The 24878-nt window shown below is 53.8% G+C and overlaps 2 protein-coding genes across 3 annotated transcripts in view; both read left to right on the top strand.

Moving 5' to 3' along the window:
* The window catches only part of Zfyve28 (zinc finger FYVE-type containing 28), a 99726-nt gene extending 97703 nt beyond the window's left edge, over window positions 1–2023 (top strand). Inside the window, exons 12-13 of the mRNA XM_028870784.2 lie at window positions 179–282; window positions 741–2023. Of these exons, the coding sequence (XP_028726617.1) occupies window positions 179–282; window positions 741–872 (236 nt within the window). The 3' untranslated portion in view covers window positions 873–2023. The remainder of the gene's footprint in view (window positions 1–178; window positions 283–740) is intronic.
* A 7108-nt stretch (window positions 2024–9131) lies between these two features.
* Mxd4 (MAX dimerization protein 4) lies at window positions 9132–23226 on the top strand. Of its 2 annotated transcripts, XM_028870782.2 has the most exons (6): window positions 9135–9346; window positions 9428–9527; window positions 12652–12681; window positions 18118–18232; window positions 19352–19514; window positions 19985–23226. In XM_028870782.2, the coding sequence occupies exons 1-6, from the start codon at window positions 9283–9285 to the stop codon at window positions 20140–20142; spliced, it is 630 nt and encodes a 209-aa protein (XP_028726615.1). In that variant the 5' UTR covers window positions 9135–9282; the 3' UTR covers window positions 20143–23226. The 2 variants fall into 2 exon arrangements, with proteins under 2 accessions (XP_037064061.1, XP_028726615.1); XM_037208166.1 differs by lacking the exon at window positions 12652–12681 and having other exon boundaries at window positions 9132–9346.
* Window positions 23227–24878: the final 1652 nt, after the last annotated feature.

Below are 24878 nucleotides of genomic sequence, written 5' to 3'. Positions count from 1 at the left end.
TGGGTTGTGACTCTGTCCACTGACATTGTAACTAGTCACAGGCAGCGACTGGCAAGTCCAGAGCAGGACCAGAGGAGCGGGATAGGAGGTGTCTCTCCACCAGCCAGGCCTCTGCCCTTTCCCTGCCCCCAGCCCAGCACTCTCCATGTCTGATGCCCTGTTGCTCTTGTTGTGACAGACCCTCCTGAGTGGGTGCCAGATGAGGCCTGTGGCTTCTGCACCTCCTGTAAAGCTCCCTTTACCGTCATCCGCAGGAAGCACCACTGCCGCAGCTGTGGGAAGGTGGGTGGGGCCCCGCTAGCCCTCTGCATCTTTGGGGTTGTGTGGGGACTGTCCCCAAGCACAGCATCAGGGTTTAGAAGTCAGGTTTCTGTAGTCCTTGTGCAGGTGCCCATCCAGGTTCTAGGTGCTGTGCTGGCTCCATGTACTAGGCCATTCCTAGGTAGTATCCAGGCGCAATCCTGGCCCCTCCGAGGTGAGAACAAGGAAGGGGTGGGAATGGGGCTTGAGAAGGAGTCTGCAGTGGTTATGGAGAGGGGCCTAGTGACTTTCAAGAAGCCTGACCTACTGGGTCAGCCCTGCCCAGAGTTTCCAGAAAGTTCCAGCTCCATAGTGTGCAGGGTCTGGGTCAGGCTGACTCCCACCCATCATGGTTTTGTCTGGTTTGGTGGGAGGGCTGTGTAAAGGGGCTGACAAAGGCCCTGTCTGCTCACTGCCTTCTTCTACCCCTTGGCTTCCAGATCTTCTGTTCCCGCTGCTCATCACACTCAGCACCGCTCCCGCGCTACGGGCAGGTGAAGCCAGTCCGTGTGTGCACACACTGCTACATGTTCCATGTTACACCTTTCTACAGTGACAAGGCAGGCATGTGATGCGGTGCCTGGCATGTCCCAGCTGAGTGGACTGGAGACTCAGGGCCAGAGGCACTATGCCTGTCTTGGGTCCTAGCCAGGGTCTCCAGGAAGGGAGGTGCTGTGCCTGTGTGTGCCCTGTCCAGGCTGTGCTGCGGGAGGGCCTCATCGCATCTCATCAAGCTGCTGCTGCTGCTGCTGCTGCTGCTGCTGCAGACCTGCCCGGGTTTCCAGAATGTTCAGAGCCTCTGTCTACTCCCCCTGGCCTCTCCACCTGTGGAGACACCAGTCCTGGCGTGGGGCCAATGAGAGGCCAGCTTTATTCAGAGGAGGGACCCAGGGATGCCCTGTTGCTGCTTCCAGGTCAAGGTACCTAACCAGGCAGGGTTGGACTCTCTTCTTCTCTTGCCCATCTAATGGCGCTTTGCGCCAGCTGTGCATACTGGGCAGGCAGGAGAGGGCCAATTCTGTATGTTCTCTTCTGTAGCTGAGAATCTGGAAGCAGAAGCCAGGAGGCTCTAGGCCCCGACGTCATAGCAGGGCTCCCTGCTGTTTACACCCACCTCATTCCCTCGTGCTCACCACCTGCCTCAGGACCCTGCTCAACAACATACATCTCATTTCTATTTTGAAGGGGGAATGTAGGAAGCAGACACAGTGGTCTCCTGGGGCAGCAGGCATGCTCTCAGCATCTATACCATTGCCCCTTGCTGGCGGAGCAGGGGCTGACCTTCCGCCGGTACCTAGGCTGTGCTCTCAGGTGTTTGGGACTGGACTCATCAGGCAGCCGCCACTCGGCTAACATTTCCTCCTTCCTCTGCACCCACCGGGACTAACCCACTTCCTCAGACCTCAGCGCGGCCTGGACAGGCTGAGACGCACAGACACCTCCTCAGGCTTCAATCTCAGGCTTCACGTTGCAATGATGATTACAGCTTTATTTTTAGAGAGATGACACACCTACTGCTTCTTTTATAGGATGAAATCCAATCGCAGTTTAGCAGTGGAATACACATGCACAAAAATGGCTTCTGTGCGGGGGTTGGGGGGGAGAGTATATAACAGAGGGAATATTATGTATTGAGATTATTTTTATTTTCTAAATGCTGTAATTCGAAACCATTTCCATAAATCTATTTAAGGATTGCATACGCTCTGGCGTCTTGTATGAACACCGAGTCCTTGTCTCTGTTGGGTAGGTGATGGTGTTGGTGCTGATGTGGATTTTCTTCTGGAAGACTGGGGCATCTGTGCCTTGGGGACAATTGGATGTCAGAACCTGTCCTTCTGTCATCATTCAGGAGGGGCTGGCCACCCTTCCCCTGCATCTTGGAGGGGTGCCTGGCTCCCCAGCTATTGCACATCCTGCAGCTAAGACCTCTGGCCTATGCTAGGCGAAGGGGCAGGGCACATGCCTTTGGCCACTCCACCTTGATGGTGTTAGTTTTAGATCTGTACTAGCCAGCAGTCTGGGGACTGCCTCATTGGCTATTCTGGGAAGAATGCAAGAGCCAGGTCCAGGCCGGGATTCCCATGGTGACAGGGCCTTTGTCTGCTGTTGGGGCCTGAGTCCTTGGGTCTTTTTAAGTGCCCAGTGTCTGGAAGATGGGTACCTGTGTGACAACAGGTGGGGAAGCAGGACTGTGAGAGGCAGCAGTGGCTCTCACACCTGCTTTCTGGTGAGAATGTGTTTTAAAGGGAGGTTCCCTCTGAGTGGAGCAGAGCCTAGGGAGCATAAGAAAGGAGAGCTCAGGTAGACTGGTGACGCATACTTCCCAGGGTTGGACTCTGTCTTTCTGCCCTCCTGGACAGAATGCAGAGAAATGGCCCTTGCCGTGTCCCCCACCTGCGTCCCAGTGTCTGTGTCACTGGCTGGACAGCTGAACCACAGTGGCACTGCAAGCTGTTGAAGAAGGCTCTCTGCTGCTGCTAACCAGGAAGCCAGGACCTGCAGAGCCCGCAGGGAGCTGTACTGTAGTGTGTCCCTTTGTGCACACTGCAGTGTGAACAAATGCACATCACGGGCATTTGTTTTCAACCCCTGAAACATGGTGTCCTACCATGTCAGAGGGAAGAGCGGTCAGCACAGAGCATCTGCCCTCTAGAGGGGCCTGAATCTGTGTGTGTGTGTGTGTGTGTGTGTGTGTGTGTGTGTGTGTGTGTGTGTGTGCGCGTGCGCCTTGACCTACCTTTATAAGTCGGGTAAAGGGAGTTGCTCCATGAACTGCCCTGTTTAAGGCCTGGGACCACAGGTACCCTTCAGTGAGGATAGTAGACTGTCTCATTCACCCCTGATGAAGGAATTTCAGGCCTCCCATGATAAATTTAGGATATCTGGTCACTCCACCCTTCTGTGGAACTATCTCTACACCAAGAGCAGAGCCAGGAGTAAGACACTTCAAGAAGGCTCTAGAAGCCTTATCCATGGTTGGAGTTTGTGTTTGGGAACTCCTGGGGGCGTGGAGACACGGCACATCTTAGAGATCCTCAGGGCCTCCTTCATGCCATCCTTCCTGAATCTTAGTTTCCCCCACTATGACCATCTTTGTTGTTGTAGAATTTTATATGTCCATGACAATCCCCATGGCAGTCCTTCAAGAGAGCAGGATCCCCTGTCATGGATAGGGAAACCAGAGCTCGTTAGGATCAGACGGCAGCTGAGCTGAGCTGTGTGCTTCAAGGAGAATCCATCAAGTGTTTGCTGCAGAAGTGTCCAGTGAAGGGAAGAACTTGAAGACAGGTCCAAGCTGGCTGTGCTGGGAGCCATCCTTGGAATTTGGGAGTTGTGCCAGCTCATGGCCATCTAACCATGCTTGGCAGCTGGCAGCATGGTTCTCATTATTCTCTGGCTATGCATGGTCCTGGGAAGGGGCCCTCAGCATTCTCCCAACACCTCTACCCCAGACGGCAGTGACATGCAGGGCCCTCAGGTGCTCAGGGACTAGACTGCCTAGAGCTCTGCCTGGGACAAGCTAGCAAGCTGAAGGGTCAGGAGCAGAGATTTCTATGCCTGATGTTGGGAGGTGGCATTAGTAGAGGGCAGAGAGGAATGCTTCTAGCTCTATGTCTGATGCATTAGCTACTTTTCTGTTGCTGTGATAAAACATCATGACCAAGGCACCTTACAGAAGATAGTTTATTTGGGCTTAAGGAATCCAGAGGAATAAAAGTCCATCATGATATGGAAGCATGGCAGCAAGTGGCAGACATGGTGTCAGAAACAGAATTCTGGGAGCTTACATCCTTTACCACAGCAGGAAGCAGACAGAGAGAACTGGACATGAATCAAGACTAGAACCACCCAAAGCCCACCCCAGTAACATACTTTGTACAGCAAGGCCACACCTCCCAAACCTTCCTAAACATTGCCACCATCTGGGGACCAAGTGTTCAAATATCTGAGCCTATAGGGGACAGTCTCATTTAAGTCACTATAGGAGTCCCAATTTGTCATCTCCATAGGGTCTACTCAGTGCCCACAGAAGTGGTTTGGGGGAACCCACCTGCACACATGAGATTTCAGAGGCCCCCTTGATGCTTGTCCCTCTTGTCTGTGTCTCATTTGTACAGCTAACTTGTCCTCAGTCCCTATCTGCCTCCCCCTGAGGACCCCAGGATCGCCCTGGCTGGGAGGCAGCATGGTGTCTCCACTGCACACTCAGCTGAGTCCTGGCCTGAGTGGACAGACATATAGTGACCCTGGGGTGTATGGCGTGGCATGGGACTCTGAAGGACTTTTGGTGTCCTTGTGGTAACGATAGCTCTTGCAGCCAAGGGAAGCATGGGTTTGAAGCCTGGTTCCCCTCTCCCTTCAGTGTCCTTGACCCAGCCAGAATTCTGGCTGCAGCCTCTAATTGCCACCAGGGGGCACTCCACGCCTCTTTCGCAATACTTGGCTTTTGGGTGGGGGGTGTGCTTCCATGCAGGGGTCACCCCCACTGTGACTAGCACCCCACGTCCAGACAAAATCCCAGCGCAGACAGACCCAGCGGCTATGCCCCGGTTTTCAAGATGCTGCAGATGGGTGGAGGGGCTGGAGGGGTCGCTAGCTGGCACGGCAATGACAGAGAGCAGGGTAGACATGTCCTGGAGGTGCTGGGTGCCTTTCACAGGTAAGAGTGGGGTGGGGCTAACAGCATGCTGGATTGAGGGGTCCTGTGGCCTCTGTGAGCCTGGTGCTGACAGCACTCACAGAAGGAGCTGGGGGAGGTAATAGGGACCCCACTTGTGCCCTTTCTAGCCCCGAAGCATAGAAGTCCATGCTTTCTCCTAGGCTCACGAGGAAGCCTTGTCTGAGAGCAGTGCTGACTCTCACCCCCAGTACACAGAGAGCACAGCAGAGCCCCTATGGTTCATGGATGACCTTCAAGAAGGAGGACCCCTCAGTCATATGAGTCCAGGAGCAGAGGCAGGGCCAGGATGGGCCCTCCCCTGTGCCTCTTAGCCAAAGCCCAGGTGGTTCAGCTGCCAGTGATTCTGGCTCTCCCTATTGTGGAGACCCCATTCACCCACTCACTCATCCCTCATTCATGGACATCTTTTTATTTCTCCTCTGTGAAAGCATTGTAAAGATTTGGACCTTTAGGGCTACAAAATTCATTTAATATATAAATTGTTAACTTATGCATGGCCCATTAGTATAGCGGGAAAAGCTTGAAATGAAGAAAATACTGCACAAATTATTCACAAATACAATGGACTGTTATATTTTAAATTTAAAAAATAATATTGACATTATATTAGTTTACATAGACCATTAATTACATCTTGATGCGCTTTGATTTTCCTGTCTTCCTTTTGTATTCTTGAACACAGTGTTTTCTTGTATGCCAAACTTTCTGGAAGGCCTCCAAGTGCTCAGAGACCAGGCCTGGTACTTGTGACTGGCCAGCCTGGCAGCCTAGGCTCCACCCCAGGTTCTGACCGGTTGTGACTGGGTAAGCCTGCCCCTATGGGCTCCATTACCCCATGGGCGTGGCCAGGGGTTTGCAGTACTTACTGCACATATTCCTGCTGTTTCCTGGGCATGGCTTTGTGCTCAGCCTGCTGCCACCTAGGGCTTTTCATGCATATTCTTCAATGTGTCACCAAGCACTCCAAAAGCCAGAGGTTGTCATTCTTATTTTGTACTTAGGGAAACTGAGGCTTAGGCAGTCAAATTCTCATGGCCCTACTAGAATCCAGAATGGCTCTCAGGAATGGACTCAAACAGAACTTCCATACACTCTTCCCTGCTGTGGGTACACCACTAGCCTCTCAGTGAGGGTAGCAGCAGATTCTAGAGGACTGAGCTTTGCTCCATCATAGCTCTCTCTCCAGGGCCTGCTAGGCCCACCATCCTACAGATCCAGACCTCTCCTCTAGGAGCTTCCCACTAAGGGTCTGAGGAGAGGCAGGTGCAGGCTGCTGGATTCTGACATGTGGGTAAACAAAACAGGATGCTAGGGCGGGGGCCCTGTGGCTGCCAGGTGTCTACTCCAATGACTGAAGAGACCAAAGGTGGGAGAGAGGGCAGGGTCAGGTAATAAGAGGTGGAGATGGAGTAGACCACAGCAACTTTTCTACTCTGGCTGTGTGGGACACTCCCTGGTGCTCCTAAGGAGTCTGGGCAATATTGCCATACCTGGGCAGGGAGGTATAAGGGTCTGTGTACCATAAACTGGTGACCTGATCCCAGAGAAAGAAGCCAGGGCAGGGTAAGATGGGGAAAGACCTAAAAGCTTCTCTCTCTCTCTCTCTCTCTCTCTCTCTCTCTCTCTCTCTCTCTCTGCTGGGGGAGGGGATCAAGCAGCTCTTTCCCATACTGGATCAAAAACTCTTTAGTCAACGCTCCAGATGCCCCGGAAGTGGGTGTTAGCCTTATTCCTAGTCAGAGAAACTGAAGTGGGGGAGGCCACTAGAGGAAAGGTCAGGCAGATTGAAGACTTGCAACCCCTGATCATCCACCCCAAACTGGGGGAGGCCCCATGTCCTGTCTCCCAGGTCATGCTGGGTTACCCTCCAGTTTGTGAGGGAAGACAGGGCTGAGGACCTGGCAGCCATGCACTACCAAGAGTGGAGGTGTCTGCCTTCTTACTGCCCACTGGCCTTCTCTAGGTGAGCCTGGCAGGTCACAGTAAGTGACCTGTGATGAGGTACAGGGTCTTGGTCAGCCAGGCTGCTGCCTCCTTTTCCCAAATCCTGGGAACTTTGGGGGCACAGATGCCCACAGGCACTGCGGGTGCCTCTGCCCCACCTCACACAGTGAAGGCTATGGGTGTAGAGACCCCTCCTGGTCTCCGTGGGACCAGCTTGCCCTTTGCACTTGCAAGCCCGTTCCTGTTCCAAGCAGCAGCTTCCAGATTCCCCTGGGGATCCAGCTCATTCTGCAGCCTCCCTGAGCAGCGGGCCTGCTGTCCTGCCCCCTAGGACTCCTCTACAGCCAACCTTCACTCACCAGGTCACCACTGTCCACTTCTCCCAGCGTTTGCAGGATTTGGCAGAGGGTGCGCCCTTCTTGCACCGGAAAGTGCTTTGTCCTGGGCGCAGCTGGTAGGAGCTAGTGTCCTCGGTTGAGATTAAAATTTTCCCAGGCTGGGAGGCCGTGGTTACCCGTGTGCTCCACTTCAGCACACTGGAACATCCTGTCCCAGTAGCAGGAGGCAGCCGGCGAGGGAGGTCTTGCCTTAGCACTTTGAGGCAATTCTCCAGCCTGCCGAAGCAAGGGTGCACCCATCAAAATGCTGCCGCCGCCCCCCCAGTGCTAATCTCAGGACCCCCAAAGCTCAGCATGGCTCTCAGTGCTCCAGAAAGATGGACATCCTTCTCATTCACAACTCTAGGCAACCCTACAGACTAACTGGTTCTGGCTACCTGGCCTTGGGGTGATTGTGGGGCTGGTCCAAGAGGTACCTCAGCCAACACCAAGGAGTTCTTTCAGTGTCTACACAGGACTGTTTACGGCAGCATGAGTTTCCTCACTGGGTCTTGCAGGGCTCCATCTGCGCACCTGTTGTTCTTAATCCTGCCCCACAGGTCAGACATCTGTGGCTCACACCCAGGCTGGGAGCGAAGTGGCTCTGGTTTCCACATTCCTGGATTGTTAACAGTCCCAAGTAACCAGTGTAGGGGCACTGATCTCCATTTTCCTATTTCAAGGGGACTCTGCAAGTTTCCTTATGTGCGTATGGGGCATACGGAGATCCACAAGGAAGTGTGTATCATGCATCCGCTTTGGTCCTACAATAAAGTGTAGCATTAGTAATTTTTGCTGTTGGCGACGAAGCCTCCTTCTATTTTAGAGGCTGCTGTCCAGCCAGCCACCTTCTGCCACAGAACTCTCCAGCTTGCTGGTCCATCTGCTTAGGACTTAGAGCGGCCACACAGCCAAGAGCCTACTGAAGAGCTCGCCCTCTTGTCGGTCACCAGAACCTGATTATTGGAATAGCCCTACCCTCAGACCAAGCACCACAAACAGAATGCTCCGGGATCTCTCTTGTTCGGGACAGCAGATCTTGGGGCCCCTTCTTTAGACCTGGTGATCTTTCTTTCACTCCTGATGGACACTAGGAAACTAAGTGTTTCTGCCTACTCTGGATCTGACATTTTTTGAGAAGCTTTTAGGTTCCAACTGTCTGCGTCTCTGTCCCAAGTCTCTGTCCCTGAAGCCACTATTCATGCGGGGACAGGTGTCGTTTGCAGTTCTTTAGCAAGATCCCAGCTCCGGCCCCAGTCAGGCCCCCAAACCGGGTCTTCCACCGAGGCTGTGGTACAGCTGACCCCGAGCAACAGGTCGTTGCGCACGACGTGCATGGCACGACAAAGCACCGGGGCGCGTGTCCGCAGCGCATCCTGCCGGGTGTCTCCCGAGACACGGTCCACGTCCTCCTGGCCCCAGCGTAGGCCGGGCAGCGGTCCCACCGCGCTGCGCTTCCTCTCGGCAACGCGTCCTGCCCCGGCGCCCTCATTGGCCCCACGCCCCGTCGCCGGCCATTGGTCCGCGGTCCCAATTTACATAGGCCGATCTGGCCCAATCGGTGCGCAATGCCTACTTAACATGCACGACGGCCGCCAGTCAGCGAGCACTGGGGCTGGGCCACCACGTGCTGTTGCTAAGCTTGGGCTTCTAAATTGTTACTACTGGGGCCAGCCTATCCCAGCCAAGCTTCGCATCTGTCAACATTCTCAGCCCTGCCCGAGGCGTTCGGCCAGTCACCATTGGCCGAGGCTGGTCCAGGATCCGCCCCCCAGGCCAGAGAGCCCACGCCTATTGGATGTGACGACCGCCGCTCGCCTTATGTGTCAATTTGAGGGCCTGAGGCGGAGGGTGGCGGTCCAGCGCTGGAGTCCGCGAGTCGGGCTGGTGTGCCGCCAGGCGCGGGGCGTGCGGCGAGCAGAGCCGGCAGGAGCGCGCCGGGCAGCTGCCGCCGCCGTCCCGTGCGCGGGCGGCAGGATGGAGCTGAATTCCCTGCTGCTGCTGTTGGAGGCGGCCGAGTACCTGGAGCGTAGGGACCGAGGTAGCCCGCGCCCCTTTGTGCCAGGGTGGGCGGGCGGCGGGCGGGCGCAGGGGGCCGCTGATCGCACCGTCTGTCCCGCAGAGGCCGAGCACGGCTACGCCTCTGTGCTGCCCTTCGACGGTGACTTCGCCAGGAAGAAAACAAAGACGGCCGGCCTGGTGCGCAAGGCCCCAAACAACAGGTACCGCCCCCATCCCCCCACCCCCGCGCGCTGTGCCCAGCCAGCTCGGGCCGGCCCCGCCCGAGTGTCCCCGTCCTCTCCGCGTCCCCAGCGCAGTCCTGCGCGCACCCGGGCGGCCGGCCTGGAAGAGGTGCCGGCCCCGCCCGCGCGTCGCCATCTTCCCGCGGCCGCGCCTCCCGCCGCCGTAAACAGTGCCACGCGTACAGCGCCCGCGTTCGTCCAGAGTCGTTCTGGACTTTTCCAGACTGGAGAGGAGTTGTCAGTTGGTGCTGACCGCTGCTCCCTCCCTAGGGAGGGATTGGGGACTCCTCCCTCCCTTGCACTTCTCGAAGCTGGCCTGGCTGTTAGGCCCATCACCTTACCCTCAGGAACCTGGACAGAGACCCCTCCTTGGGTACCCATCGGTCCTGCGCAGCCAACTGACAGCGAAACTCCCAACTACAAGTGCAGGGCTGGCCTTGTGGCAAAATGCTACAGGGAGCTATTTCTGCCAAGAGTCCCAAGGCCCAACTACTCTCTATGCCTTGGCCTTGTACGTGCTTGGAGGTAGCCCTGGTGTTGGGGTTTAGGCATGGCTAGGACTCCTAAGGTTCCACCTTCCCGACTGCAGTGGGGACCATGACACACCTGACAGTGTCCAGGGGCCACCCTTGTCCCAGCCACTCCTGTGGGGTCAGTCTGGGAGCTTCCCTGGCAGACTGGGGGCTTCAGGGCCCCCTGGCAGAGAGTGCGGCTCATTCCTGTGGCCTGCCTGTTCTTGGGAAACAGAGAGGCTGGCACAAGGACCCATTTCTGTGGTGTCCAAGGCCTGGTTGAATTTCCAACTGCCTGAGCCCCAGCCCCTGCTTTGGGCAGTTTGCAGAAGGACATAAGTGTGTTGGAGGCCTTACTGCTTCCATGGCGAGATGGCCTGGCCCCTGCTTCTGTCTGCCCTAAACCCCAGGTTGAGAGTTCAGGTTCCTGTGGCATGGAGTAACCCACAGGTGATAGGGATGGTAGCTGAGGTCCTCCAATGCTTCTGCCATATACACAAGTAAGCAATCTGACCTAACCTTGTAAAAGAAGCCTTACTTATTTTGAGGGCTGGAGAGATGGCTCAGCAGAGGATCTGGGTTCAATTTCTAGCACCCACATGGCAGCTTACAACTCTCTGTAACTCCAGTTGCAGGGTACCAGACACCTTCATACAGACACACATGCAGACAAAACACCAGTGCACATAAATAAAAAATTTACTGAGAAGCCTTGTTTTGAACTCCATTTTACAACAGAGGAAACCAGGGCACAGACAGATTCAGTCACTTGCCCAGGGCCACTTAACCACCTCTGGCTCCTGTTCCTGGATGAGGTCCTACCTTCTACCTTCTGCTGGGATGGAGACCTGGGTGCAAGGGGCAGGGGATGCAGAGGGCCTCTCTGACTTGGGTACATCTCCCCAAAAGCTTCCTTGGACAGAATGGACTCCCTCAAGACCTAAGGCCTTCGGGGTGGCAGGCATAGCCCTTCCCTCCCCAGTCACTGCTCAGGAGGCTGCCCTCGGCCAGCTCAGTTGAGAAGCTGGGATCCCAGATGTGGAAGGGCAGTTCTGAACCTATAAGGCTTCTGTGTCCTGGAAAATGGAAGGGCAGGCTCGTGTCCAGCAGGCCAGGGTGCAAGGTGGGCAGGGGACAGCAGCCCTGTGACTGACGTGGGCTCTGGAGACGTCTCTAATGGTAGTGGCTCTGGGGGAGGGGCCTGGAGCCAGCCTTTCAGAGTCACAGTCTTCGAGAAGGTGAGCAGAGGGGTCAGGGTCAGATCAAGGTGGCACCCAGACAGCACCTGACACAACCATGACCTCTCCTCAGGCACAGGTGCTTCTAGAACCTGTGTGACAAGCTCCCCTACAGGATCCCTGGATGCAGGAAGAGTTCCAAGAAAGGCCATCCCCTATACTGCTGAAGAGTGGCCCTCCAGTCCAGGGTTGGGAACAAGACGCAGGTCATCCTTTGGTGCAGGAGGTCGGGGGCTTCTCAACACGGAAGGCCCCTGCTGACCCCAGCCTCCTGCACAAACTAGCAAACGTACAGACCCAGTCGGGCTGCAGCTTGGGCTGAAGGCCCAAGGCCAGTGAGGAGCTTCTGTGCTGCCCTTCTTGGCTCTGGTTGGCTCATGGAGGGATTCTGAGGCTCTGGCCCAGCCCAGGTGACTAGAAGGTCTTTGAAGACCCTGGAAACTACACAAGGGAGCCCAGAAATCAGCATGGCTTGAGGGAAGATGGGTGACCTAGTACCCTGATGGCTTCAGTAGGTGATGGGGCAGGCAGAGTATGCATGCTTTTTGGTAAAAGATGCCAGATCCAAGTTCTGGAGAAGCAGCAGAAGGAACAGGTGGGCAGCGGCCAGCAGAAGCCCAGGGAGGGACTTGGTCTGGGTGTGTCCTGAGCTTTCCGCTCATTTGGGCGGCAGCCCGGGGACCTGGAATCCCTTGTTGCTTTGTGGCATTCCCTTAGATTCTAGGGTCACTTGGAAGCCAGAGTGGCACCTGTGGTGTTCAGAAATTTGTTCTGATCTGAGTGGGCTTGACCAGTAGGGCTCAAGCAGTCTATGGGGTCACTGTTCCCAGGGAAGGTAAACTTGGACTCAGGGTGACAAGTTCTGGCATAATGCAGCTCCTGAGACAAGTGGCAATGGCTGTCTTCTATGTCCTGCTGTATATCTACAGGTCCAGAAAGCGTCCGTGAACTGACTTGGCTGTAACAGCTTTGTCCTGGGTGTTCCTATCTGTATGATAGAGTGGCTGTGGGAGGACAGGGTCATCTTGTCTCCTGAGGGCCTGGCCTTCGTGGTACATGCCCAGACTGCCACTGGTTCTCTGCATGGCTTATATTGCACATGGTTGGCCTGAGGGAAAGGGAGCAGGGAAGGAAGGTGGCCAGCCCCAGTCCTCCCAGTTCAGTGTGGGGTTACCGTAGCCTTTGGTAGGCAGCTGTACACCTGCCCTAGCTGTCAGCATCCAGAGATATCCTGGACCTAGACCCTCCTAGCCACTGCATGAGGGCTCCTGGCTCTCTACAAAGAGCCACTGTTATTTATGCTCTGGTTGTTGGGCCTCGGAGTGAGCCCTGTCTTTCTATCTCTCTAAACAGGTCTTCACACAACGAACTAGAAAAGCACAGGTAAGTGGCGCCCCCATTCCCATGTGAGCTACTGGATGTGACTGCCCCCCCAAACCCTACACTGAGGGGGTGCTTTTGTAGACCTGACCTGTCTGGGTTGCCAGGCTATGCTTTAGGCTCTGGAAAGATCAGCTCTACAGGGGTCTAGGGTCTGTTCTCAGGCATTTTAGATTGGTAGGCAAGGGCTGGACCCAGGACCTATTGTTGGTGTTTAGCCTGGGGTCAGAACTGGTGGGTACCAGGGCCTCAGAGCCCAGATCCTGGGGCTGCTAGCACTCTGAGTTTGCTCCCTGGGAGACATGGGTGGGATTGGCTATACCGAAGCCCCTTTGGAAACTTTGTTTCAGCTCTCAGGACAGTGGCCTTTGTAGAGGATTCAGCCCCCTCCCCCTTACCTCTGTGCCTTTGGGGCCTGCTTTCTAAGGAGCTGTGATGCTCTGCATCCAGAGGGCAGCTGGCCCAGGCTCTCGTCAGCTCCTGGTATGCTGGTGGCCCATGAGGCTGCTCCATCTTGTCATTTGTATCTTCCCTCTGCCAGTGATGACAAGGTCTGCCTGAGCCCTGGGAGGTGGGAGATGAAGGAGATACTTGTGGCTGCCAGCATCAGCCTCAGTGGAAGCAGAGGTATTTTAGGCCAGGCAGCCCCATAAGCAGTAGCCCCCATGCAAGGACCAGGGAAAGCCCCTGAGAGACACTAGGCAATAGCTCTGTCCTGACCTCTGCTCCTATCTATAGAATGGACCAGTTCTGTCTTGCCTTCTTGGTGTTTGGGGGGTGGGGTGTGTAACTCTGCATCCTAGATGAACCCTCTTTGGGTGCACTGGGAAGATCTGGAGCCCAGCCAGTTCTTTCCCTCCCCCCTCCCCCATGTCTGCGCCCTGTGCAGCGCCAACTTCCGCTCTCCCGGGATTCAGGACTCTGGTTGGGGCGGGTGGCTGGGCAGGGACAGAACACCATGTTCCCTGAGGAGATGCACTTCCTGCACTGGCTGTGTGTGGTTGGGGGGTTCCCAAGGGGCCAGGCCACAGGGATGGAAGCCAGTGTGAGGCCGGCTTGGGGTTGCTCCTAGGTCAGAAGAGACCAGCTAACCTTGTCCAGACCCAGGCACAGTGGCCTGACCTATATAGTAAGGGCGTCCCGGAAGCAATGTTTGGGAGGACAGCTGGTAGTGAGGATAGATGGGGAATGCCATTGAGGAAAGCATGAATAGTAAGGGTATGGCAACCTCTAGGAAGGATAAGGGTTGGCTTCTGACCTCTGCAGACATCCAGTGACCTTGCCCTTGGTCTCTGCCATCTTCCTCAAGCCTATAGTTAGACTGGGTCTCATGGAAGCCCTTCATTTAAGATGGAGTAAGAGTGGTTGGGCATCCTGGGCTCTCTGCCACCCAGCTCAGGGAAGAGTCTTTCTACCTAGCTAATCAGACCATAGATAGCCCTGAGCAGCCCACAGGCTTAGGGCTTGGGCCCTGGTAGGGACATCAGTCATGGCTGGCTGTAGCTGGCCTGAGATCGATGCCAGGTGTTCCTGGCTGCTGGCTGAAGGAAGGGCTTGTGTGTTGTCCTGAGGAAGGAAGGAAATACCTGGCTAGCTGCCCAGCAGGCCATAAGAGGCATACTCTGGACACTGCCTTCAGTGGAGTGTCCCTCAGAGAGACTCAGGTAGGCCCGTGGGACTTCCCCTTTTGGAGCTTTGAATAGTGCCTAGCCAATCATAGGCCTGCTACCCCTGTAGGTCAGTAGCTCAGTTAGAGCTGCCAAGTCTAGCACTTGCTGCTGACCTCAGGACCTGGCAACCCTCCTAGGCTCAGCTCTAGTCTTTGGTCTTAGCTGGTATTGGTGAGAGCTCTAGATGTTCTTCCTGGCCCTTTGTCACTCCTTGAGTGGCCCAATACATTCAGAGATCAGGCCTAATCCCTTAGCTAGGCCCCTAACCCTAATCCAGGCACAGAGATGGTTGTTGAGCCTTGGCATGCTCCTTCATAGCTGCCCACAAGTGCCTGATGTAGCCATGTGGAACCACACGGGAACATGTTTTGTTAGCAACTGCTAGAAGATGATGATGATAAATAGAAAAGCGTAGGGGTCCCCTTGTCCCGCACCACTGATTGTAGTGGAATTCCTCATTGCCCTTTTTTTCCAGTAACCTGGCCTGGAACTTACCTCTGCCATCCAGCCAAGACTCTGACACACACTTGTCCCTGGCATAAGAGCTAAGCCCCTGCCGCCAGCTTTTGGGCCTTCCTTTGAGGAGTAGGGGTTTTCAGTGAGAAGCTTAGGTGTGGCATTGTCAAGGGGGTCGGCAGTGAGGAGAGTTGGGGCTGTTGCTGATACTAAGGATTCTAGGGGCAGATCTGATTCCTTTAGAAGCGCAGGGGTTTGACAAGTTTGGGATGCCTAGGGACAGCCATTAATGTTAGCATTGAGTCTGGTGTGCTGTAGTGGCTTTAGGGAGGATTAAGCGAGATTTCAGAGCATCCTAGACTCTAAGACTGTGGTGCTCAGAATAGGGGTGGGAGACCTTCCCCACATCCCCTCACCAACCATAGGCTTTGCTCTGGGTGTGCACTCTCTGGGTTTGGGTAGACATATTACTTTTACATTGCTTGTGTATGGTCAGGTGACTTTTCTTCATCTCTTGAAGCAGTACTTTTTTCTAAAGTATTATTCATGTACTCCCTGTACCCAGAGACCTTATCCTGGTCACCTGGAGGCCCATGAAATGATAAAGGGCCCTTGTTACCCATTACCCCTACCTGGATCCTTCATCCAATACCACGTAAGTGCTGCAGACCTGTGTCCATGTGCCCTAGCCTCCCTGACTTCAGAGCCTGTAGAAGCCCGCAACCGTCCTTCCAGGTCCCCTCTGACCTGAGCATTGTTGAGCTGAGTTTTCAGATGCCCATGGATGGTTTTATAGCTCCCAAATTTCTAGAAGTAGAAATACTGGTCAGTGGTCTGGGCCAAAATCAATGGCGCTTCTCCCACAGGAACTGTGACATGTACTGTCCAAGTGAGTTCCAGCCACCTCTTTACATTGCAGTTGGTGTAAAGGAGAAAATGAGCCTCTTCTTGTTTGAGTTTCATTTCCTGATTACTCATGGGATGGAGTCTGTGTTCATGTTAGAGTTGCCCTTCATTTTCTGCAACTTGCCTGTTTGTGTCCTTTGCTCATTGTTACACGAAGGCAGTATTCTTTATTTTTGATGTGTTGTATGAGCTCAAAATATCACTAATACTAACCATTTTGTCTTTTATATGTACTGCAAATGCATTCCTACTGTTATTTGTCTTTCAGCTGTGTTTCTTTCTTGTACAAACATGTCTTTCTCTGATTGTAAAAGTAACTGTGGGGTTTTTAAAGCATAGAAAACCTGGAAAAGAAGAGCACTCAGCTAAAGAAATAAACGTTGCCAGCCGCATCCCTGGAGATGCATGCTTCCTGTGCTTCATTGTCTTCTGTTGAGTCTCTTGTGTGCGTCTGCTTTTTTTATTTTTTTAAACAAAAGTGGGTCACTTGTCACATATGTGGTTCTGTATCCTAATGTTCTCACTTAACACTCATGAACTGGAGAGATAGATACACCAAAAATGACAGTGTGGTCATCTCTGGGACAGGGAACTTGGGAATACTTTGTTTCTTGTCAATTTGCACTTTCCATCAATTACCAAAAAGCCATTGCTGCTGACATGATTAAATGATGGGTTTATGAATTGCTATTTGCTGTGTAACAAGTCCACCTGGTGAGAAGGGTCCCTGGCCGCTCCACCTGACAAATCTCAGTGGTGGCTTCAGGACAGTGGAATCTATCTCGGGAAAGCTCCGTCTCTGCCCCCTAGCCCAGCTCTGTTCTCTAGTCCCTTCAGTTCCTAGGGCTGGATACTCACTGTGCTGGAATGAAGCTGAGATCTGGGCTCTCTGGGCGGGTTACCATGCATGCAGTGATATGGAACCAGAAGCCTGTATGTATGGTAGGATTGAAGATCCTCAGCCTTGAGGCAGAGTCAGGGGCTTACACACTCTCACTCACACCCTGCCTTCTGGCTAAGCCCAACCTCAGTCCTGTGTCTAAGAAGTTCTTCCAAAAGTCTAACTCTAGTTCACCAAAAAGACCTCTGGGCCAAGATGCTAGGTGAGAAAGTGCTTTCTCAGCAATGGGTGCAGTTTGAAAGGCATAATGGCCATGGGTGGCACTTCCCCTCCCTGCCCGCACCCTCTGTATGACTGTTAACATCTCTGTATTGTCTCTTCCTGTACCCAAGGGCCCCTCCTCTGTCCAAGAGATGGCTGTTCCTGCATTTTGTCCTTCCAAGGTCTCCTTAGGACTGAGGGAGTCTGTAGGGATGTTTGGGCCCTGTGACTAGGGAACAGATATGAAAAGGAGACTTTCAGCATGGTGCCACTCTTTTTTTTTTTTTAATTGAAAATAGTTTTTTTCATACAATATATTCTAATCATGGTTTCACCTCCCACTTCTTCTAGATCTTCCCTACCTCCCCACCATCCAACTCACACCTTCTTTCTCTCTCAAAAACAGAAGCAAATTGAAAAAAAAAAAAAAGTATGTGTGGGCACTGGCCACAACAGACCAGTTGGGCAGCAGGTTTCCACAATCCTCAAAAAAAAAAAAAAAAAAAAAAGAAAAGAAAATTCTGTCCTTGACCTGCCAGTTACACTTTTAAGAATGTGTCCAAAGCAAGCCATCCTGACTTGGAAACCACCTTGGCTTCCTATAGGGCCTGGCTAGCTCCATAATTGGGCATCACTTAGACAGAACACTGGTTTCCTGCAGATGCTGTTCAGGTGGAATGTGCAGATGTAGAAGCGTCCCTGTTATCATGGTAATGTCAGAGATAGCCTCTGGAGGTGAACTTAGTTGTAGCTACACACCAGGCAGAAGAGCAGTACAGCATATGAACAAGTACTGTGAATATGGTTCATTTTGTGAAAAAATGGATCCACACAAATGGATACAGGAACAAAAGTCTGGAATGATGCAGTTCCCAGTGAGACCACAAACTCAGCAGACAGAACTGGTCCTCATCCCTCCATTGATCTTATCAACTCATGTTTCTATGAGGACAAGAGTCACTGGAGCACATTATACAGGGCAGAATGGGTAACATAGATATTTGTTCCCTAGGCCCTTAGGCCCTGTGGAACCATGTGGACACCATATCCACAGAGTTACCCGTGACAGGCTGCTCCTGAGGGGATGTGTTACCCAGGCCAGGAGGGACTTCCTGGAGAGGGATCTAGATACTCCAGCCCTGAGGCAGAGTCTGGGGCAACTTCCAGGTCAAGAGGCAGGCCTACAGTGATACTGGTGCCTATGGAGGGGCTTGGCTGGCCACTTCCCACCTTCCACCAGCCACATCTGCCATAGTTCTGTGGGATTTGCTGCCTAGCTTGATAGTCTGTCTCTGGCTCTTTCAGACGAGCTAAACTCAGGCTCTACCTGGAACAGCTCAAGCAGCTGGTACCCCTGGGCCCTGACAGCACACGACACACCACTCTGAGCCTCCTGAAACGTGCCAAGATGCACATCAAGGTAAGCATGCTGTGTCCACTATTCTCCAGACACCCTGATGTCCCCCAAGCCATCCCTACTCTTGGGCAGCCATTGATTCAGAGGACCTGGAAGTGGGTTGTGGAGCCACTTAGCAGGTACATGTCAGGAGTTTATGGGGAGACCCAAAAGGAGCTGATAGGTGGTGTGGAGGTTACATGCCTTGTGTTGGGTTGTTGAGTGGTGACTGACAGGGAGCAGTATAGTTGGGTGGATAGGCCAGGCCCCAGGCTGGTACAGATAATTCTCTATAACACCGGGCTGTGCAGGGGCAGCAGCTGGAAGAAGAGGTGGAGTTAAGGGGGGGCAAGGGATCAGTCCTAGACAGTCGGACTGGGAGGAGGCAACATTTAAAGGGATGGGGGAGGAGTGGTGGAGACTGTTCTTGGGGGTTGGTGTGGGGCTAGGCTGAGGGAGATTTACCTGAGACAGTCCCCCAAAGCCTTCAGACTGAGAGTTGCTTGTGTAGTGTTCTTAGGACATTTGGGTCAGCCAGGATAGGGTTTTCCCTTTGAAAGGGCTGCTCTTCCTCACAGGGGTAGAGTCACGATCAGGTGGTAGTAGCTTTGAAAGTTACATCCAAGGCCCTGGGGTTTTAATAGGACAGCAGTTTCTCAGGAGCCCCCCCCCCACACACACAGGAAGCTTTGAGAAGGTAGGAAGGTCTGTGCCTTGCAGGGTACACCAGACCTGCTTGCAGGTGTCTTCCTTACCATTTCCCTCCCCGCTGATGCTCCCTTCTCAGATGCTGCAGGGAGACTCAGTGGAAGCCCAATCCAGGGGTAGGGCTGGAGGGAGGTGCCTGCCAAAGTGTGGATGACACTGTCCCAGGGCTCGAGGCCTGCATGTGCCTCAGTTTCCTGGGACTGGCCAGCAGCACTGGGCATTCTACAGCTAGTTAACAGGCTAAGAGTGAAAGACCAAGCTGAGGAAGTGCTTACCTTGCTGGGCGAGGAGGGACACATTTGGCTGGGCATCCTGTGGCTCTGTCTAGCAGGTCATGTTATGGGTAAGGATCCTGCCTATAAAGCTTCTGTGCTTCTTCCCCAAAGAGGTTATTCCCTTTTGACTATGGGCTCACAGACCACCCTCTGTCCCTAGAAACTGGAGGAGCAGGACCGCAGGGCACTGAGCATCAAGGAGCAGCTGCAGCGGGAGCATCGCTTCCTCAAGCGACGCCTAGAGCAACTATCAGTGCAGAGTGTAGAGCGCGTGCGCACTGACAGCACGGGTTCTGCTGTGTCCACGGACGACTCGGAGCAAGGTGAGTGCCCAGGTAGGAGCCGGGGCAGCCCAACCCTGGCCTCTGGGTATAGGAATCCCCAAAGCTCCGGGGGGACAAGGAAGTGCCTAGGGAGAGAATGATGGTAGTGGTGACAAGGTGCCCACACCACCTGAACTACTGTTAGCTGTACTAGGGTAATTCCCAGCCTTACACAAAGAAGGGATGGGAAGACGACGAGGAGGCCCAGAGGCCAGCCAGCACCTGGCTGTGTGAAAGCAGATGGTTCACCACTGGTCAGCATGAGGCAGAGTCTGGGTTCATAACCCAAGACTTTGACTAGAGCCATCCTAGCATCTTCCACCTCAGGGCCCAGAGGACCTCCCTTATCTCCCCCCAACCCCAGCCTCCACTTCCATAAAAGGGAAACGTGAGCTCTAACTTGGAAGGGAGCCCCAGTCTGGCTTGTTTGGAAGGGGCCACCCTGACCCATCCTCTCTCTATTCTCTCAGAGGTGGATATAGAGGGCATGGAGTTTGGCCCTGGGGAGCTGGACAGTGTTGGCAGCAGCAGTGATGCCGATGACCACTACAGCCTACAGAGCAGTGGCTGCAGCGACAGCAGCTATGGGCACCCTTGCAGACGGCCTGGCTGCCCTGGCCTTTCGTAGGCTCCATGTCCTTTGCTTCTTGGCCCACCTGCCTGCCCACCTAGCCAAGCGTCTCAGCCTTCCAGTCCTCCCTTAACTGAAGCCAGCCTCGTCATGAGCCTACTGCTGTGCTATTCTCGAATCTACAGCTGCTGCCTGGTCTGCCTGCCTCTGCCTGCCCACCCTTTGGTCAGGACTCCAACTGCCTGCCCCTTCTCCGCAGGGCTTGATCCCATGCAGGGAAGCAGGGTCAGGCTCTCACATCTGGAGCCCAGCGTAGTCCCCCATGATCTGTTCTCAGATTCCTAATCATTCCAGAAGTATTAAATGTCATGCTGCAAATCTCGGCAGGATCCGTGTAGGGGCCTTAATGACCACCATGGGGAGCTTGAACCCCAGCATTGGATCCCAGGAGAGAGGAGTGGACTGAGAAGGAAGGCAGGCAGGCAGGCGGGTGCAGCTGTCCATCCATTCATCTGTCCATCTACCTGTTGGTCCACACAGGCTCCTGAGGTGTGGACAGAGATCTGTGGAAGGCAGGACTTGGGTGAGCATCTGGAGCAGGTGGGTGGGAATCCTTTACCGTGATGTCAGGAGCCAGGGGGATGCCCCTGGGGTCCAGCTGGGCCACCTCAAACCAACTTGGGTGGCTTCTGCTCTATTCGGACCATCAGATGTAGACACAATGCCTAGGCTCATACCCACAATGGCATACACACAGACACGTGGACATCAGAGAATGTATGTCCTGAGATAGCTGGCCTGAGGTCACTTGGAAATGATGGCCCCTAGCCTGTGCCTGACTCACTCGGGCCCCTGCTCACCTCTGCCAGCCCAGATGGCTCTGTCTAGTCTGCACAGGAAATAGACAGGGCTTTTATTCCTGGCAGGGGACTGGAATAAGCTGAGTGGCAAGCTGAAACCACTGGGTCCTCCAAGCTTTCTCATCTCCCTTTCTTAAGAAAAGAAAAAAAAAAAAAGAAAGAAAAAAAAAGAAAGAAAACAAAAGTTCGACAGGGAGCTCCTAGAAGGGGCCTCACAAGCCCTGCCCAGGACAGCCTCAGCTGGCAGAGGCTTTACCCAAAACACAAAACAGAAACATTTTTAAAAAGAGAAAAAGCTCTGAAGCCTCGCCAAGGGACGTGAGTGTGTGCCGCCTCTATTTCCTGTAGGAGATTTTTGTACTCTATTTTCCTAGCCATTGTTGTGTCCTTGTTTGCTGAGGGGTGGGAGCGACCCAGCGTCTCAGGGACCCATCCTCTGTCACATCGTCATAGTGTGCCTTGTGTCCCGTCTCACCCCATCCACTGCCACCAGCATGTCCCTGTGGCCTATGGGATGCACCAGGCCTTTTGGCAGGTGCCCCCCTCACTGCTTTCCCACAGGTGGCACCTCCCAGCAGCTGCAGCCTCCTGGGAGGGACATGTGCATGCCTGTGTGGCTCCCATGGTTGATTTTTGTATCCTGCAGGGCTATGACCTGGCCTCCAGTGGTGCCTCCCTGGTAACTGGCAGCGTGACTGTGCCTGAAAGTTTGGAGACAGCAGGCCTCCTGGCCTGGGGCCTTTTCTCTGGGCCTTGGGCAAGGGCCTGGAGTTTCAGCCATAGGCAGCTGATAAATACAGCTCTTCTGGAGGTGGTGCAGGCCTGGCTAGGAGGCTTCTTTTGGCCGTTCAGTACTAGAAGACCTCTCTAGGGGCACCACACAGCAATATTTTGGTAGTGGCCAAGTGCTGGCCCACAGCAGCACCTGCCACCTCCTCTGGTGCATTTGTAAACAATTTCCAAACTGTGGGGAAAAATTCTTGTTTATCTTTAGTCATGCCAGTGAGCATCTTAGGGTGGGTGGCCTACTGATAGGCAGAATGGAGTTCCTGGAAACAGCTCTGGCATAGAACCTGACCTTTGGGTACTCAAGATGACAGGAGGACATCAGGCCTGGGTAGGAATCCATGGAATATGATAGCCAACATCTTAGTAAGCTGGTTCTGTCTATATTTTCAGCCCAACTGAGGGCTTCAGTGTCTGCCTAAGCATGTCTTCTGGGCATTTGTTTTGAGCACACCCACCCTTAGCACAGGACAGAGCTATGTTTAAAGGCTTTTCTTCAGGGCCTCAGAACCCCAGGGCTCCTGATGTGCCCTGAATCAACACCCTGCTCCGTCTCCAGCACCTTAGATTCTGCTTCCATCCCTGCCAGCAGAGTCCACTCCTGGTGACCAGAGTGGCTCCCTTGGCTGAATTTTGTGGCAGCTCAGCCCTTTGCCTTTTCAGGCTATGGTTCCCATGTAGCCTGGGAGCTGGCCTCCTCAGTCACCCAGGGGTGCTTGCCAGCTGCCCCTCCCACTAGCAGACATGTGAGGGGTGGTCCATAGGCATGGGGGCTGGTGCTAAGAGTTACATATCCATTATTCCTTCTCCTGCTCTCTACCATTTGCACAGTATGGCCATTACTAGTGGTCATAGGATTCAGCCAAGGCTATTATGTGTCTGTAGAAAGAAATCTGGACCAAAATAGCTGCTGCTTATGTCCTCCACCTGCATCTGTCCATGTGAGCCATGTGGTGCTCCATAACAGTCTGGAACTCCAGGCTCAGGCTTGGGTCCCCCTACTGGGAGGTGGTCCAGATGTACCAGACCCTCCATCCTGCTGCAGGCCCAGCTGGTCTAGCAGGAGAGGACACAGAGGTTTGTCTCTATAGAGGCCCTAGGCCTGCCTCTGCAGTCCTATCCTGCAGGTGCTTGAGCTTGCCTTCCTAGGCAGACGGAGTTGTGCACCAAACTGTGGCTGGACAACCCTACCCTACCTGTGTGCCCCAAGCCTTCCTTGCCTCTGTCGATCAGTCAGCCTACCACCCCTTGTGTCTGCACAGAGGGTCTTGAGCCCAGGCCAGCAAGCAAGTTAGCTCAGGCCTCTAAACTAGGGCACTAGGGCAGGTTCCGTGCCAGAGTCTGGGGCTACACAAGGGGCCTGGTGCCAGTGCAGTGGGTGAGTTATGAGACCCGAGCTGCAGAGTGGAATGGGACCCCACCCCACCTGTCTAACAGATGGGGCTGTGCTGTGTCATTCTGTCATTGTAATATAAATACAGATTTTTATACCTCATCTTCTGGTCTCCAGTTCTTTCTCCTTCCTTTGCTCCTTTCCCTCCAGCTTCAGCTAGAGGGCCCGACTCACTGGAGCATGGGTCATCCTGGCCCTTGGGAATCAGCCTTCACATGTCTACAACCTCCATTTCCTGGGAAGCTGGCAGGTCCACAGGTCTAGCAGCCTGTCTATGAAGACATGGTAGAAGGACAACACATCCTACTCCGTACCAGGTGTTCTTGTTGCTGGTCTTGTAGTGTTACCCTTTGGTGGGCCCAAAGACAGCTCAAACCTTAAGGGTGCTATGCTGGCTGGGTGCCCTCTACAGAGAAGTTTCTAGGTCTCCAGATTACACCTTCAAGGACATTTCCCTGGTCCTATTCCAGCATCGTCAGAATGATTCAGGCACAGCTTCTGCCCTCAATACCTACTGTGCTGAGGTACAGGTGTGGCCAGCTGTGCTTTGGTGCTAACATGGGGATTTAGGCTTCTGAACTACCCTGACAGAAGCAGCTGTGAGGTTGTTAGAACACACACAGGAGGGGAGAGGACATTGTCCCTGATACTCCACTGCCTACAGGGAGGCTTCAACCCATTGACAGGAACCCTGGCCCTTGTAGTTGGGGACCCGGCTGTCCTCCCAGAGAGAGGAGTGCATCGAGGTTTGAGGATTTGCCACCTTGAATACCATAGAGGGATGGATCAGGACTTCCAGAGAACAAGGTGTCACCAGTGATCCTTTGTAGAGCCCATTGGAGATGGCCTAGTGGTACCTGCTAGGAAGTTTTAGGGTGGAACCCATGAATCTTGGGGAGGATCAGTTCTCCCAGCAGGCAACAATGGGCTCTGGATTCTTGAATATGTGTACCCCTGCCAGGGTTGGGTGCAGGGGAAGAAGGGATGGACAGCCTTTGAGGCAGTTGAAGGTCACTCAGAGAAAAGGGTGTTTTCTGATGTGAACACAATTGGGACCCCAGAATTGGTACGACTTGGGTGTTGATGTCAATATGGCCATTTAAATCCCAAATAATGTGGTTTTGAGTCTACCCCACTCCTCCTTTCTATTTGGGGCAGTGGGCACCGTGGTCTGTGCTAAATACTTTGCATAGTTAGTACCTGCCATAGTCATGCTGGGTCCATCTCACAGGAAACTTAGGGCTCAGAGATGTACTCCTTCCATAGCTGTTCTGCCCCACCCCAGTCCCACCAGATACCTCCCTAGCCCTATCTCTATATTTCTTCATGTTTGCCCCCACATGAGACCCCTGCATGAATCTGAACCCTTGTCTACTTCCTTCTTGGCTGCCAGAGTAGCTCCAAGATGGCCCTGCTGCTCCTCCGCTTCTTCATCCCCAGAATGAAACTCAAATGCCTGCTGTCTCCTGTCCTTCACCTCAACCCAGCCTGCCTTCTACTTAGCCCGTTGTCCTTGCTGTCTCATTTGGGATCTCATGGTTAGTTCAAGCCCAGCCTCCTCTGCAAGTGGACCCTGAGTCTTTGTCCCTCTCTATCACACTGATGCTGAGATTATGGCTGCATAAACAGGTGCTGGACTCATCTGGACTAATTGCTAGTGGGGCATTGCATGACTTCTCCTTTTTCCAATCTTACCCAGACAGCTGGGGCACAGGAGCTCTGGATTTTTCCAGTTTTGTCATTGGCCTGGGAAG

This window comes from Peromyscus leucopus, chromosome 7, assembly GCF_004664715.2.
Source record: "Peromyscus leucopus breed LL Stock chromosome 7, UCI_PerLeu_2.1, whole genome shotgun sequence".
Taxonomy (NCBI): Eukaryota; Metazoa; Chordata; class Mammalia; order Rodentia; family Cricetidae; genus Peromyscus; species Peromyscus leucopus.
The sequence above is the reverse complement of the archived record's forward strand: the minus strand, read 5'-3'. Positions and strand labels throughout refer to the sequence as shown.